Below are 17,324 nucleotides of genomic sequence, written 5' to 3'. Positions count from 1 at the left end.
ATGGCAATCACAACACTTTCAGGAATGGCCATTGGAAAGTTGGGCAGAATATCACTGCTACATAAACATTCTTATGGCTCTATCACTGAATAGGATCTTGGTCTGAATGTTTTAATGTTGTATTCAGGCCCGTAGCCAGGATTTTGATTCGGGGGGGGGGGGGGTGGTGGTGGTGGTGCTGAGTTTGATTCGGGGGGGGGGCGGAGTTTGATTCAAGGGGGGGGGGCTGAGGATCTACCCTAGCAAACCTTTTGTATCGTTATCCCAATACCCCCATGCATATGGGATATATTGAGCATGGTGATCAGATCATGATATGAATAAACATAACATTTAAATAATGTACCAGTAAGGCCTTTTTGCAAACCACCCTGAGAATTGGGGGGGGAGGGGGGGGCTACATGCCTGGTTGTATTGATCCATGTATTTTACCTGTTGCCTTCAATGTGTAGAATATGTTCCAGATTTCCGAACAATCTTTAGTATACCGTAGGCTTAAAATAATAGCAGGATATCATTAACTGATTCATTCTGATAACATTAGTTCAAACTATGGATAATTGAAGCAAGCTAGGATCAAACTGTGCTTTGTGATTCTGGTTTGTCTCATTAAACAAAAGCTTAAACGGATCACAAAACACAGTTTGTGTAATAAAAACATGTATAATATAAGCAAGGAAATGGATTTTTTTTATTTTTCCCACTGAAGATTAAAAATAATCTTCATATTCAATTCTGAGGTTCAAGCAAATTCAACCATAATTTCACATTGTATCCAAATCACTGTCTGTACGAATCTACAGTACTTCTATCAGCAGGAGATATGGTGTGTGTGTGTGGGGGGGGGGGGGGGGCTGGTTAGGTTGCATGACTGATTGGTTTTGCTGGAGCTGCTTGGAATTGTTTAATCTCAAGTTTTAGGAAACAGAAAGAATAAGCTTAAAGGACACAATTCTGCAGATTGGTAACAGGAAACTATAATTATTACTCATAGGAAAGACTTAATTGTGTCTGCATTCAGTCTTTACTATGAGTAATACTAAGTCATTCTACCTGTCTAAATACCTTTAGACTTTCAATTAGTAATCTTAAAATTCTGGTTTCAAACTTGTGCTGGCATGATATCTCTAAGGGATTTTTACAGAGTGTTTTATTTATCTAGTGAATGGATTTATAAACTGTTACATATCAGAGACTGTAACAGGAAAAATCAAGCCAACAAATATGACAGTTACAATAAAAAAACTTACGGCTTAATGTACATTAATTTTTTCTAAAAGGGAGTGTCATGTGCTTGGCAAGAAATGCTTGTCTATAAAGAAGGGTTATAAGTGGAGATTTAATGTCTTGCCTCAATTTGAAGGCCATTTCTTAGTGTAGAAGTCAATATACTAAATTCATGCAATGGGTGGATACCCAAGGGATCTCAGCCTCACATGAACTGTGTCATTAGGTACGTGGGTGTTAGCGTATGTGTATGCAGTGTGAAACTGAATATTTCATCGCTTGTTCTTCAGCATGCCCATATTTCCTAGAAAAACAAAACATTGCCAACAAATTGTGAAACTATCTTTAGGGACATTACTAAAGGCTTAGATTGCCACCTATCCTTTCTCCTTATGACTTGCAGGTGGTAGATTCTCTGTCTGTAGGGCAGTGAATATGCTCTGAGTTATAGTCTACACTTCAAGGGGGTGTCCACCATTTTTATTTTGTGAATAGAATTCAACACTTTGCATACTATAAAGTTCAGACTAAAACCCACCCCACTGGCATTGATGCCACCAGCAACCACTCTCCTCAAAGATGTGGGCATGGATATGGATGTTGGGTGTCGCTTTCCTCAACCTCTCAGGAATATTTCAATCTCATAAAGATACTTATAAGTATCCCCAGCTGAACAAACAACAGCCATCCTTTCTGGGCTGTATTCATCATAAGTTTGCTTAGCATACGACTAGGTAGCCAGCATCAATATTTTGATCAATTATTATTTGCCTTTTCTTTGCTTTACAGGTCTTGCCTTAACTTTTATTTTGGAAAACAACTTTAAACCTGAGGCAGGTGCTAGACCTGGGGTTCCCAAAATTGGCATATTGATCACAGATGGGAAATCCCAAGATGATGTCATCCCACCTGCAAAAAACTTGAAAGATGCTGGCATTGAGTTGTTTGCTATTGGTAAGTATTATTGATTTGTCTGATCATCATTACAAGATATTAGAAGGCATTTGCAAATGTCTTCCTCTGCACAGAGCAAAGAGTGAGCTGAAAAGCCTCTGCCATTGTTGCTAAACTCTTTCATGAGTATTTCCTCCCACTACTGTTGCTGTCAAGTAGCTTCCCTTTGGAATTTGTCCATTGCTCTCACTGTTGGAAGTATCAGCTCTCTCCCATTGGTGTTCCAGTTACACTTTGAAGAGAATGGATAAATCTTTGTCCAGTGTTGTCTCTTTGAACATTCAGCCTTGGATGACCCTATTAGGAGGCTAGACTATTTGGTAGTGACTAAACTCCTGATAGTATTCCACCCACCTCACTTAATCCCCCTTATCACATTAAAGTATGTATCCAAGAGGGAGTCTCTTGGATACCTCTCATTCATGGGGTCACCATAAGTTCAAACCATTTTGAAGACACACAACAACAACAACAACAACAACAACAACAACAACAACAATATATAGTCATAAAAATCCATTGGAATAGAAGTGGAAGGCCAACCCCAAACTTACTGAAGGATCTGGAGTGCAGGATGCAACTATAGTATCCTTGAGATATGACTGTCCATCATGTAGCAGATTGAGCATTGCATTACAACTCTGGAGAAGAGTGTTTGAATTTCTGGTCAGCCATAGTAACACACTGTTTGGGATAGGTTTAGAGCAAATCAAATTCTCTCAGCCTCAGTGAAAGGATAAGGTCAGCTTCCTCTGAACTAATAAATTATCAATGACATGAAGGCTCACAAAAACAAACAACAAACAAACATGGGGCACAACTATTTTGTGCCCCATGAAATTGTCTGGAAATATGGTTACTGGGCTTACTGGCTAAGAGGAATCTGGGAGTTGTCATTCAAAAAGTAATGTTTCCACATTATTTCAAAGGTTGATGTATAAAATGAGATAAACTACAATTTTTGTTTTTTCCTTCTAATACCAGGTGTAAAAAATGCTGATGAAACTGAACTGAAGGAGATCGCCTCTGAACCAGACAACACTCATGTGTATAATGTTGCTGACTTCAGCTTTATGAACTCTATTGTGGAGGGTCTTACAAAGACAGTGTGCTCAAGAGTGGAAGAGCAGGAAAAAGAAATCAAAGGTAGCAGGAGATTCAGAAATGTCACTTTTTTGGCTGTGTTGAAATATTACAGTTTCAAAATCTGGAGCAAATTATATCCCAACAAATGTGTCTGAAATGTCTGCATGCGTTTTTTTTTTCCAATCATCTGAAAACCTAGGAACATTGGTAGCTACTCTTGGGGCTCCGACAGACTTGATCACATCCGAGGTGACAGCCAGAGGATTCCGCGTGAGTTGGACTCATGCTCCAGGCAAAGTGGAAAAATACAGAGTTGTCTACTATCCCACTAGAGGAGGGCAGCCAGAGGAGGTAATGGCTTAGCAAATATCCAGATGCTTTGTAATATAAAAATATTTGATTGATGCCTTCAAGTGAATTCATCACTTGGAAATAGTTGAGAATGTCAGAAGAAAACAGAGGGATTTAACTGAAATTCCATCCATCAAGGCAATTCTCCTGAGCCAGGCCCATAGCCAGGATTTTGATTTGGGGGGAGGGCTTTGATTCGAGGGGGGGGGCTGAGTTGGATTCAAGGGGGGGTCAGGATCTACCCTAGCAAACTTTTGGTATCATTGTCCCAATACCCCCATGCATATGGAATATATTGGGCATGGTGATCAGATCATGATATGAATAAACATAACAGTTTAAATAATGTACCAATAAGGCTACCCTGAGAATTTCGGGGGGGGGGGGCGCTGAAGTTCCTCAAACACCACCCCCCCCCCCCCCAGCTACGGGCCTGTCCTGAGCCATTCTGGATGTTCAGAGGAATGCTCTAAAGTGGATCTACCTGATTGCCAGAGCCCTGAAATCTCCAAAACTATGAAGCTACAATGCTTTTAATCATAATTCTACACAGGCATTCATGAGGATGATGGGAGTTTTAGTCCAACATATCTGGAGGACATCAGATTGGGGAAGTTTAAATAGCTGTGTTAAAATAGATCAATACTGTGAAATTAATGCAGTTTGACACCATGGCTCAATTCTATGGGATTGTAGTTTGTTTGATCAAGCAAATAGCAAGACTAAATACTTGTGTGAAATGACACACCCCATTATTCCATAGTATTAAGCATTGCAATTGGGATGGCATCAAACTACATTAATTCTACAATATAAATGGACTCTCATTCTTCACATTCTATAGAATTTTCCTTTGATCCCCATGCCCTTCCTTTCTTTCCCTTTGTTTCCCATTTGTTGAAATGTAACTGCTTTGAATTCAATTTTAAGAGAAAAGTGGGATATAAATCGAACAAACAAATAACCTGAGATTGTAATATCTATGGGCAAAGATACATTATTTATTTATGGTGTTTGATATCAAAGCATCTTCAGTGCTTTGTCAGACAATCAAAATATACTCTCAGAAAATATTACAAGGGAGAGAGCAAGGCAGAGATAAATGTTCAGTTTTTCCCAGGCCCCTTCCAAGGGGTTACCACTATTACAAACTTTTAGCTTGGCTTTGAGCCCATTCTGTGGAAGGATAGGCATATCATCTAATGGTTGCTTATCAGCTCTCTAAACAAGGATCTCAGATTCTTTCTCCCTCCTTTGAAAGCATGTCAAGGCTTATTTCTAACAGAAGGAGAAAGTTTGCATTAATGCATATTTTAAAAATCTGTTTGATTCAACCTCTTCCATCATACAGGTGGTGGTAGATGGCAGTGTTTCAACAGCTGTATTGAAAAACCTGATGTCTATGACTGAATATCAGATAGCTGTATTTGCCATCTACATTAGCTCTGCCAGCGAAGGCCTTCGGGGTACTGAAACTACACGTAAGTTATGGAACAGAATCAAAGGTGTTATGTATCTGATTCTGAGTTATGCCATTGCATGGTAACTTTGCATTGCTTGAATCTGGCTATTTTAGTTTCGAATCTTTCTAATACCATATAGGGTTTAAAAGCTTTCCATGTGTTCTGGACTGCGGCTAAGCATGAAGGCCAATGCTACATCTGGTGCTAAATATGTCATTACAAAGCAAGTCAGTGATTTTTTTTCTAAAAAAAAATTAAAAATAGCCTTGCAGAAAAGTTGCTCATTGGGACCATAATGTATAGCAGAAGAAGGAGGTGTCCCCTTTCCCCATTGCAGATCCCCTGCTGTTCCAATTTCACAAGGAGAATCTTGATTATGTCTCTGTCTTACTTTTTAAACTATCTTTAAAATGCCCCAGTTTCTCCCTCTTTTTCCCCTTTAGTCATCAGTTTGCTTCCATTGGTTTAAACTTAATTCAGAATGCAAAAGTAGTGTGCACTCCATTAATTTATCAGGTGTCACAAGAGAGGAGAGGAAACCTTCCCTTCCTAGTAGGGCCAAGTAAAAACAAACTGGGTTGCTGTGAGTTTTCTGGGCTGTATGGCCATGTCCCAGAAGTATTCTCTCTTGACAAACGATTACAGCCTCTTCTAGCTTGTCTATCCTTCTTTATGAATAATGTTTGCTATTCTGATTCTACTCTGATGTTGCTTGGCCATATATGTCCCAGATTTCATCTGTAATTTACTGGAATATATGCTTTTTAGAGATGCTCTTTGGAGCTGTTCAGTGGCTATAAGACCAAAAGCAAAAGAGTGAGGCCAAAAATACTAGCACACTTAAGATAAAACCTCTTACTGCATGTAAATAATCCCGAGGAGAAGTTCTAAATCGGGAATGGCCTGCACAAAATCTTGGAAGCCACCAAATGGTGATATCATGGATAGATAGACATGACCAATTTGGGGAACCCTAGAGATACAAACTGGTCATGTTTTCTGGTTCTGTTTGTTTGCAATCAACATACAAAACGTACATCGACCATCCTAGTTTCATTACCCTTTGTTTTATCTTTTGTGCCAACACTTGTGAGTCTCAAGCAGACCTCCTGATAAAACTTTTGTGCATTTTGTTGGGATGCAAGAACCATTGAGTTCAGCATGACAAATTCCCAAATAAATGCACACAGATCTGTCCCCTTGATGTGCTTTCATGCATTTTTAACAATTGATATTTCTCCTTTGGAGTTTTTTTCCTCTTTCTTCATGCTCAGCAGAGCTTGCCAATAATTCTTGAGGTAGTAACTGCAATAAATCCTGTAGAGACAAAACAGCAGGCCTCCTGATAAGACTTTTCACTCCTCACTGAGTTGCTGATTCTGGGTTGTATCTGAGGAAGGCAATGATGGAAGGGGTACAGCCATTTCACTACCTGGCGCCGACTGTCAGCTGTCATCTAAGAAAAAGTAATTAACTATTGCTGATACAGGAGGATAATTTTATCTGAAGTGTGTGTGTGTGTGCATGTGTATATTTGAAGAAGAGTTCATCCCCAAAAACCTTTCTTGGTTTTGAGTAACATAGCTTTAGGGATGTTGCAGATGATTTTAAGTGGCTTGTGTCTGACATATTCTTACCTACTGGCCAAATATTTAACAAGTTGATTAATGTTGCTGAGTTATGGGGCATCTTGAGACAAAGGTAGACCTTTCATCTCCTTGCTTACTTAATTCCTGGCTCAAAAGAATCTGCCTACATCAAATGAAGGCCTAAAAGAAAGGAGCATTTCACATTTGTCTGTTGGGAGCTGAGCGCCTGCCATCACAGCAGGTAACCTTGTTCTCAGCTTCACTTTACCCTAGTGTACTCTGTGTATGCTGCCTTCAGATGATCCATATTATTTAAATAACAAAAGTTGGATTCAGCAGCATGTAAAAAAATGTTGTCAAACAACACAGGCCCCTTCTACACTGCCATATAAAATCCAGAATATCTGCTTTGCACTGGATTATATGGCAGTGTAGACTCATATAATCCAGTTCAAATCAGATAATGTGGAGTACTTGCTTTGATGATCTGGGTTATATGGCAGTATATAGAAGTGGCCTCAGTGTCACCCAGTCACTCCCACACCTTGACAAGTGAGCAGCTTGGAAATATTCTTCAATCCAAATTTGCCTGTGTTTTGTGGTCATGGGGAGGGCCCTCCTCTCTGCCCCATCACCTGCACAGGTACATATGGTGGAAACATGAGAGAAGATCTTCTTGGTGGTGGCCCCAAGGTCCAGAACTCCTTTCCCAGAGATATTGGACTGGCACAGTTTTTATTATCTTTTTGTAGGCAAGTATTTTTTGTTTTTCTTTCTTTTACAATTCAGCACATGGTTTGCTCAAAAGTGACAGGAATGAGACCACAGCTCAATGGTAGAGTACATATTTTGGAAGAAGTCCCAAGTAAAGTCCTAGGGATTTTCTGCTAACAAATTGGTATCAGATGATCTGAATGCACCCAAGCCTGGAAGAAAGATCCAATTTTGTTGTTTTGGGCCTGTAAGTGAACCTTTGCTCACTCTGGTGTGGCCTTTTTCCACAGGTCAAAACAAGGCAGTTGTCAACACTGGAATTTAACTTGGGAATTCTCCTTTCAAAGCATGTACTCTACCATTGAGCTATAGTCTCTCTCCTTTTGTTGTATCCTTGCAGAAGAAGTCAATGATACCTGAAGTAGTGACAACAAGAATTAGCTGGTGTTTTGTAAAGACAGAATAGTTAGAACAATAAATTATATAGAGACATTGAAGACACCATCTGCGAGCAAGGATTGTTTGGGATTTCATTATTTAATTATTCATGTGTCCATCCACCGGAAAGGATTGTACAATGATTGCAATTCTATATGCACATTTTATAGGAGTGAACTCTACTAAAGCTAGTAGGACTTCACTTCCAAGTGATCCTGCTTTTAGGAGTATTAATACGTATAGTCTAGACATGTGTATGGTCACTAATTGGTTAATGACTAAGTTCATGATAATGCACCCACATTCTGACCCAGTCGCATCACTTCCATTAGCACCTGGCGCTCTTTTGAAGTCATTCATTCAAGTTCTGACTAAGCCCAGTCCTGTGCATTTTCTGAAAACGGATTGCGCCTCTGCCTAAGGCAGAATATCTCCAAGAGTTGTTTTAACAAATCTTTGCTAAAGTGTCATGAAGCAGTACTCTGAAGTGAGTAAATATTAATCACCCCAGATAACTTTTCAAATTATTAAAAGATTCAAAATGCTACTAGTGAGACTATATAGAAAACCATGCAGTGTTGAACTTACTGGGAGTTGGCAACACATTAAAATGAACTGTATAACATGAAGAGCTACACATCTGAGCATATACATTATTAAACAAACATTTGAATGAAAATAGAATTTTGCTGTAGAAATACATTTATGCCATGTTGAGGCATAGAAAATGAGTAAGTCCATAATGGCAGAAATAAGAAGGCTTCTTGTTTTTTTATACATGATGTTTTCCTTCAAAATCTTGGATATTCGAAAAGGAATGGGAATCCTGTGTCCCTCCAGTTACTGTTGGATTGTGTCTCCATCACTCCTCAACAGTGACTATACTCAGTAGAGGTAGTAGAACTTGTAGTCTAGCAATATTTGCTTGACAACATGATTTTCACCCTGTCATGGGTGCAAATCATGACAGGGTGATTTACACCTTGTCATGGTAAATGGCACCGGGACTGTGATGCAGTTGGCTGGGAGTCAGCTGCATTAAGATCACTACTGACCAAAAGGTCATGAGTTCGAAGTCAGCCTTGTTCAGAGTGAGCTTCTGACCAATTTGTGTAGCTTACTGTCGACCTTTGCAGCCCAAAAGACAGTTGCATCTGTCAAGTAGGAAATTTAGGTACCACTTATGCAGGGAGGCTAATTTATGATGCCATAAAAATCTCCAGCAAGCATGCAAAGAATGAGGAAGTACTTCATCAATGTCACAAATGGATGGTGAAGCAGCAGCTCCCCTGGTGGCCAGAATACCCTCATGAAAGACCTGGAATGTTAAATAGCCTCTGTGTGTCTGTCTATATATGTTGTGTGTCTATGGCATTGAATGTTTACCATGTATATGTACATTGTAATTTGACCTGAATCCCCTGTGGGGTGGGAAGGGTGGAATATAAATACTGTAAATAAATAAATAAATAAATAAATAAATAAATAATTTTCTGAAATTATCACTCATTCCTCATCTGTTCCACTCATTTGCAGTGTCATGAGGAATGACAACCAGATGATCAGATATCCAGTGATTCAGGATTGTTTAGCTCCATAGTTGGAACTTGGTCTGACAGCAGTTCCGAGGAGAAATGAGAAGACTCTGGCCCTCTCAAAGTTTGGACTTGAACACCTATCTGCTCCACATAGCATGGTCAATGATAAGAGTTATAGCTGTTGCAGTCAAACACATCTGTTAGACCAAATCATGGAATTTGGAGGAAGGGGGCAATGATGGAGTCAGTGACGTAGCTGGAGAGACTAGCCTTTGTAATTCTGAGTAATAAAGTAGACATAATAATAATACACATTTGCTGAAGGGAAGAGTGACCTGATTCCCCCAGTCTATAAAATTATAATTTGTTGTTCATTCAGTCGTCTCTGACTCTTCGTGACCTCATGGACCAGTCCACGCCAGAGCTCCCTGTTGGCCGTCACCACCCCCAGTTCCTTCAAGGTCAGTCCAGTCACTTCAAGGATGCCATCCATCCATCTTGCCCTTGGTTGGCCCCTCTTCCTTTTACCTTCCACTTTCCCCAGCATAATTGTTTTCTCTAGGCTTTGCTGTCTCCTCATGATGTGGCCAAAGTACTTCAACTTTGTCTCTAGTATCCTTCCCTAAAATTATAATAATAATCCTGTATCTCACAAGTTTGTTACCCAGAGCAAAGTAGATTATAACACATTTTATGTATTGAGAGTAAAGTGTCCACAATTTGTCTTGATCTATTAGCAGTGTTATATACAATTAAAGTCTAGAATGGCAAAAAATATTTTGCATTTTTCTTCCCCTATGCAGATGTGTAGTACATGGATGTTGAGGGCAGGATCAGAAAGCTATGCTTCATCAGCATTGTCTCGTCACTGTCCTTGTTACATCTGGAGGAACCCTCAAATGACATTTATATCAAACTAGCCTAGAGATGGGCACCTGAAGTCCACCAGATAATTTCTTTTTAGAACACCATCAATCTTAGCTGTCATAGCCAGTGGTGAAGAATTATGGGTATTATATTGGAATAACAACAGAAGGGTTATAATTGTCAACCCACAGTTTCCCTCTAACAGTTCCACTAAGCAATAAAACCCAGGGATGGGTATATAAATATCAGTGTTTAGGACTGTCATGTAGTGAATGGATGTTGATATTCATGTCTCCTACTGAATTCTACTGTGCAAAATAAACAGACAGTATTTGATCCCTCCCCAATAAAGTGATTGTGTATTCTTGCATGGCAGGGAGTTGTACTAGATAGGCCTTGTGGTATTTTCCAGTTCTGTGTATCTATGATTCTAAGTGGAAGTCGGACTGACTTCATTGATATATCCACAAAAGTACATATCTATGTATTGTAAATGGTTGCCAATCCATTCTGTAAGAAGTGGCCTGGGAACCTCATTATAGTAGTGAAAGAAAACCCAGGTCCCCAATCTCTAATGCAAGTATGGTATACTTTAGGTTGCTTTTTCCATATGTGTAGTATGAAAGGACAACTCGGTTCAGCCTGATGTCTCATGGGAATGGAATGTGGCAGTACTGACATGCCCTGAAATAATTTGGATTATTTGGCAGCAATGAGATAACTTGACAGCTAAAATAAATTGTGGAGAGGGCACACCTGAAGATTCCCAAACTATACTGCATTCAGGCAACTGCATATTCAGTATTGGTTTGAACGATACTTATTCATGGAATACTTCAGACAGAAAATATCAAGCACACATTTTGAATAATTGCCTTAGTAAACAGATTATAAAATGAGATAGAAAAGCAGGAAGCATTATGGTTTGTTTTTTTTTTTTAAAAAAAAAAAAAACTAACAAAATTATAGAATTCCACATTCTCTGCAGTTAGAAGGACAGGACTCCTGTGAAATTGAAAAAGCCAGAAATACTATTTATCTTTATCTGAGAGAATGCCATTCTAGGAATCTCTAGGTCCTCCAGTGGGAATTAGCCATAAAGTCACACTGGAGGACCCATTGATCCTTTTAAACAAATCCATGAATATTCAAATCTGGAAAAACGTGGAGTGCTTGATAAGCATCATGGAAGAGCTCAATAATTATAAGATAATATTTTTGTGCTAATTACAGATAGAATAATACTTTTTGCAGAAATTTAGACGGTTTTTCCTTTTTAAACTATTAGATTATTAGGGCCTTGATGTCTGAAAGGCAACTGCTCTTGATACCCATCAATTGGAATGCTAAGATCTTTATTCTTTCTCTGCTTTTAGGAAGAATCTTTTCAATCTTTCCCTTTAGACTTGGATGATCACTGATTAATGATTTCATTATTTTTACTATTACTATATTTTTGTGATGATTGTTAGCTAGCTTAAGTGCCAGTTTCTTGATGGCAATATCAACATTTAATCAATAAGCATTGAATATTGTTTCCCTCACTACAGTTGCATTGCCTATGGCAGCCGATTTGGAGTTGTATGATGTGTCGCACAGCAGCATGAAAGCAAGGTGGAATGGAGTTGCAGGTGCAACTGGTTACATGGTTCTCTATGCACCTCTCACAGATGGGCTAGCGGCAGATGAAAAAGAGGTGAGAATGCTTAGCATCAACTGCGCTATGAATCTTTGTAGAACAAGAGGGCCAAGGAATCCTTGCTTCAAAATATATTGCATATCTGAGAGATAAAGGACAGCAAACATCTTTTCTTCCTAGTAAGGAAAGGATCATAGCCCCTTGGTAATGTGTTGGGATAGGAAACAAATAATTTGAGGAGAAGTTTGGGAAGTTTGACAATTCCTGGAGGATGGAAGCTGCGGTATCAGTGCTATCTTGGGTCTTGAGGTTTCAGCATAAACACCAAAACTCTAGGAATGATTCCTGGTAATATTAGAGGGGTTGGTCCCTAGTAGTGCTACAGAGGAGATGTCATTAATCATGATATATACACAATCAGTCTCATTTGCACAGATTTGAACAATGACAACAACAACAACAACATAAGTGTAATAAACAAGGAATACACACACACACACACACATACACACATATACACACACAACTCAGCTCTGCTATTCAAAACCAAGTGCAAAGATCTGAAAACCTTATTTTAGGGGTGACATACACTTTCCTTGCCCCTAATCCAAACCCAGGCTGGGACAGACTGGAATTGAATAATGAATCAGGTAGCCAAATGGTGTTAAATCTACTGACTTTTGCTATTTTTGTAAATAATATTTGCAAAGCTTTGCAACAGCAAACCCACCATTCCCCAACAAATCTTTTCAAGAAGACTGGTGAGATATACACATAGATAGATAGCTAGGGTAGATAGATATAGATACTTGAGTATAAGCCTAGTTTTTCAGCACATTTTTCTGCTGAAAAAGGCCACCTCGGCTTACACTCAAGTGAGGGTCCTGGTAGGAAGGCATGGGGCTGAAATGCCTCCTACCCTTTCAGTACAGCAACCCAGCTGGATCTCTGTGCCGAGAGAGAAGGAGAGGAAGGCATGTGGCTTCTCCTCTCAGTTGGTGTGCCGAGAGGAGAAGTTGTATGTCTCAATTAATGTAATTTTATTGATATATCTTTTTTTATTTTGAAATTTACCAGTAGCTGCTGCATTTCCCATGCTCGGCTTATACTCAAGTCAATAAGTTATAAGTATATGACATATATGCTCGAGTATAAGCCAACCCGAATATAAGTCGAGGTACTCTTGGCTTATACTCGAGTCAATACATTTCCCACAAAAAACTGGGAAACGTATTGAGTCGAGTATAAGTCGAGGGTGGGAAATGCATCAACTACTAGTAAATTTCAAAATAAAAATAGATACCAATAAAATTACATTAATTGAGGCGCCAGTAGGTTAAATGTTTTTGAATATTTACATAAAACTGTAATCTAAGATAAGACTGTCCAACTCTGATTAAACCATTATGCTAATCTTCTTCAATGTAAATGTGCTTAAGTATTCTTCCAATAATAATAAATAGAGTAAAATAATAAATGTAATAATAACAATAATAAATTGATAAAAATAATAAATGTAATAACAATATAATAAAATAATAGATGTAATAAAGGTAAGAATAGAGTAAAATAATGTAAATGTAATAATATTAATAAAGTAAAAAATAAATGTAATAAAATAATATTAATAATAGAGTAAAATAATAAATAACCTTGACTCGAGTATAAGCCGAGGGGAGCTTTTTCAGCCTAAAAAAGGCTTATACTCCAGTATATACAGTATATGTATTATTATGGTCAATAACCATAATAATAGGGTCAGATAATTGTTTAACCACAACTGAGAAAAACCTCTCTCCTTGGGCTATGAAAAAAACACAATTTCTATTCCATCCCTCAGTTTGTACATGTGAAATTACATTTCTATTCATACAGTATAGAAGTCTTAGCAGCATGCAAAGACATGTGGAAAGGATGAAGGGAAGCTACTAAGAAATTGCATAGACTTGCATTTTGTTTTGGTTTTGGGTGTATTTTTTTAAACAAACTTTGGAGGTATAGGTGTGTACCTTTCAATAAAAATTTGCTGAAATCGGCAGACTTGAGAACCTCACCCTTCAGACAGATTTGGACAAATATGCTGCTGTTTTGTTGCTATTTACTAATGAATTGGGGCTCAAGGAGGCTGGGAGGTCTCAATATGTGGCAGCTGCGTCTGTAGCTAAGAGAGTAGTACCTGTTATTATTATTAAAGAGGGGGTGTGATGCAGCTCCTAAAAAACCCCACTCTGGGCTCTGTGGTCTTTGAGAAATATTAGCCAGTTGCAAAGATTCTTTTGGGGGAAGAAGGTCTTTGAAATAATTGTGGCTGTGCAGTTATATTGATAATCAAAGCACATTTCAGGCTGGGGTCAGGCCTTGCTTTGAAGAGAATTGGTTCTGGTTGCTTTGATAAGACGACCAAGGCTAGACAGAGAGAGAGAGAGGAGGATTCTCTCTCCTGTCTCTCAACATCTTTTAATACTATCAGGCACAACATCCTTCTGACTGACTTAATTATTTTGGGATCAATTTAGTGTAGATTCTGGGGAATAGTGTCATAATAATCATCATCATCATATTTATTTATACTTGTTCCAAATGCTCTTTACGAGAGGGTTAGAATTGTCTGCATACCCACTTATCCCTAAAATATCCATCGTATCTCACCTGGACATGCCCAGCATTTTTAAAAATTTTAACCATTACATTTGGCCCCGGCACAGGTTTTTAAATGCGTCGTGATTTTTGTTATTGTTTTGCTTTGCTATGAGTTATTTATTGTTGTATTGTTGTTGTTGTGTTTTTTGTTTCTGATATATTTGGGCTCAGCCTCTTGCGGGAGATGGTAGCGGGGTATAAATAAAGGATTATTATTATTATTATTATTATACGCCACCACCATCTCCCCAAAGGGGACTCAGGGCAGCTAACATGAGGTCAAGCCCAAAAATAATACAGCAAAGTTAGACACAAAACAACAAAATACATAAAATAACAAAATAAAATAAACAGTGCAAAATAACATAATAAAAGACTTGAAGACTGTGGCCCCATCTACACTGCTGTATAATGCAGTCTGAAACTGCATTATATGGTTGGTTTAGACTCATACACTGCATTATATGATTCTACATTGACTATATAATATAGTTTCAGACTGCATTAGAATCATAGAATCACAGAGTTGGAAGACACCTCATGGGCCATCCAGTCCAACCCCCTGCCAAGAAGCAGGAAAATCACATTCCTGCTTCTTGGAATATAGCAATTTAAATGGGGCATGCATCTCACCTACATCTACACTGTAGAATGAATACAGTTTCACAGCACATTAACTACCATGAGTCAGTGCTATGGAATTGTGGAAGTTGGTGTTTTACAAGGTCTTTAGCTTTCTCTGACAAAAAATGCTGATCCCCACCCCACGACAGCTTCCAGGATTCCATGGCATTAAGCCATAGCAATTAAAGTGGTGTCAAACTGCATTCATTCTAACTGCATTCTAACTGCATTCATTCATTGCAACTACACTATAGGGTGCAATTGCAAATCTACATATCTTTAGTATTGTTTACTATCTCTATAAAGTCATTGGGAGTGATTATCAGGAGTGATGACACCCAGCTGAATTTCACTGTCATATCTAAATCAGACGTCTGGATACAGTTTGGGTTGGATGATGCCCAATAAATTTAAGAAAGAGGTCTTATGGCAGAGTAGTTCTGCATCTGGAAGTAGATAGACTTCATGTCCTATATAGGTTGGACCCCTTTTGAAGGATTGGCTTCACAATGACAGTGTCTGGAATCTGTCCTTCACAATTACTGTCCAGTTGCAAGCATTCTTAATGCAAGAAAGATTCTTGAGGGAATTGTGTTTGGGCACTTCTGGATTACACTGATTCTCTAGAACCGTTTCAAGCCTGGATTTGGGACTCAGTCAAGTATGTAACCAGAGGATATCCATGGATTTATCTTATGAGTATTTGGCAGTCAATGATGGGCAAAATGATCTCAATTATTTCTCAAACATTAAATGTATGTAACCAGAACGGATGTGCCATGTGATTTAGGGTTGCCACATTGACAGTGTAACCATTCTTCTTCCTATGCTGTTGAAACACTGTCTTCAAAGGTATGCTTAAGGCTTATTTTGACCCTATAGATCAGGCATCCTCAATCTGCGGCCCTCTTGCTGTTTGGGCCTCCAATTCCCAGAAGCCCTAATGAGCTTGTCCAGTTGTCAGGAATTCTGGGAGTTGAAGGCCCAAACAGCAGGAGGGCCTCAGATTGAGGATGCCTGCTACAGATAAATAATAGGATGAAAAAAATCATTTCTTGCTGAATTCCTGTTTCTCAGACTGCTTCAAGCCACAGGGCCATAGACTGTTCCCATAGTCTTCAGCACACTCTAGATGGGGTTACCTTTGAAGATTGCTCAGAAACTTCAACTAGTCCAATGGTGAGCAGCCAGGTTACTCACTGGAGTGGCATACAGAGAGCATACAACCCCTCTGCTACACCAGCTCTACTGGGTGCTGATCTGCTACTGAGCACAATTCAAAGTGCTGGTTTTCACCTTTAAAGCCCTGAATGGTTCCGGCCCAGATTACCTGTCCAAAAGTATCTCCTGTTAAGTTTAAGATCAGCTGCAGAGGTCCTGCTCTCGATCCCACCACCATCGTAAATGTGACTCGTGGGAATGAGAGACACGGCCTTCTCAGTGGTGGCCCCTCGCCTGTGGAACTCTCTTCCCAGTGACATCAGACTGGCTCCCTCCCTCCTGTCCTTTAGAAAGAAACTCAAAGCCTGGTTATGGGACCAAGCGTTCAAACTGTAGAGGCAGCAACTGAGAATAAGACTCAAGTAATATGAATGATTAAACAGAGGCTGGATGGCCATCTGTCAGGGGTGATTTGAATGCAATGTTCCTGTTTCTTGGCAGGGGGTTGGACTGGATGGCCCATGAGGTCTCTTCCAACTCTTTGATTCTTTGATTCTATGGACTGACCTGGACTTTGATTTTAATCCTGTGTGATTTTAAACAAATGCCTTATTAATGTAATATTTTAATGATTTGTTTTAAATGTATGTTATTTATGATTGTGGTTACTACTTGAACTAGCGCATGTTGTGAAGTTGCCCTGAGCCCCACCCCCCACCCTCCCGGGGGTGAGAAAGACAGGGTACAAATGTGCAAAATAAATAGTCGGCATACTCAAGGACTTTATTTCGACTCGTTCAGGATGAGAACTAGGAGGGGAAATGTTTATAATACAAATATATACTTAATCAGTTCATTTGTGTACTGACACATTGACTTGTTCATAGATGAAAATTGGGGAAAGCGCAACTGACATTGAATTGGAGGGACTGCTGCCAAATACGGAATATACTGTTACGGTTTATGCAATGTTTGGAGAAGAAGCAAGTGATCCCCTCACAGGACAAGAAACAACATGTAAGTGCTTCATGCC

General features: G+C 39.0%; 1 protein-coding gene across 3 annotated transcripts in view; it reads left to right on the top strand.

The window, feature by feature from the left end:
* The window catches only part of COL14A1 (collagen type XIV alpha 1 chain), a 143,943-nt gene that overhangs the window by 42,269 nt on the left and 84,350 nt on the right, over positions 1-17,324 (top strand). For all 3 annotated transcript variants that reach the window (XM_060775831.2, XM_060775829.2, XM_060775830.2), the window contains 6 exons: positions 2,017-2,181; positions 3,166-3,327; positions 3,467-3,618; positions 4,970-5,099; positions 11,778-11,923; positions 17,179-17,308. In XM_060775831.2, the coding sequence (XP_060631814.2) occupies positions 2,017-2,181; positions 3,166-3,327; positions 3,467-3,618; positions 4,970-5,099; positions 11,778-11,923; positions 17,179-17,308 (885 nt within the window). The remainder of the gene's footprint in view (positions 1-2,016; positions 2,182-3,165; positions 3,328-3,466; positions 3,619-4,969; positions 5,100-11,777; positions 11,924-17,178; positions 17,309-17,324) is intronic.

Source organism: Anolis sagrei, chromosome 4, assembly GCF_037176765.1.
Source record: "Anolis sagrei isolate rAnoSag1 chromosome 4, rAnoSag1.mat, whole genome shotgun sequence".
NCBI lineage: Eukaryota > Metazoa > Chordata > Lepidosauria > Squamata > Dactyloidae > Anolis > Anolis sagrei.
The sequence above is the reverse complement of the archived record's forward strand: the minus strand, read 5'-3'. Positions and strand labels throughout refer to the sequence as shown.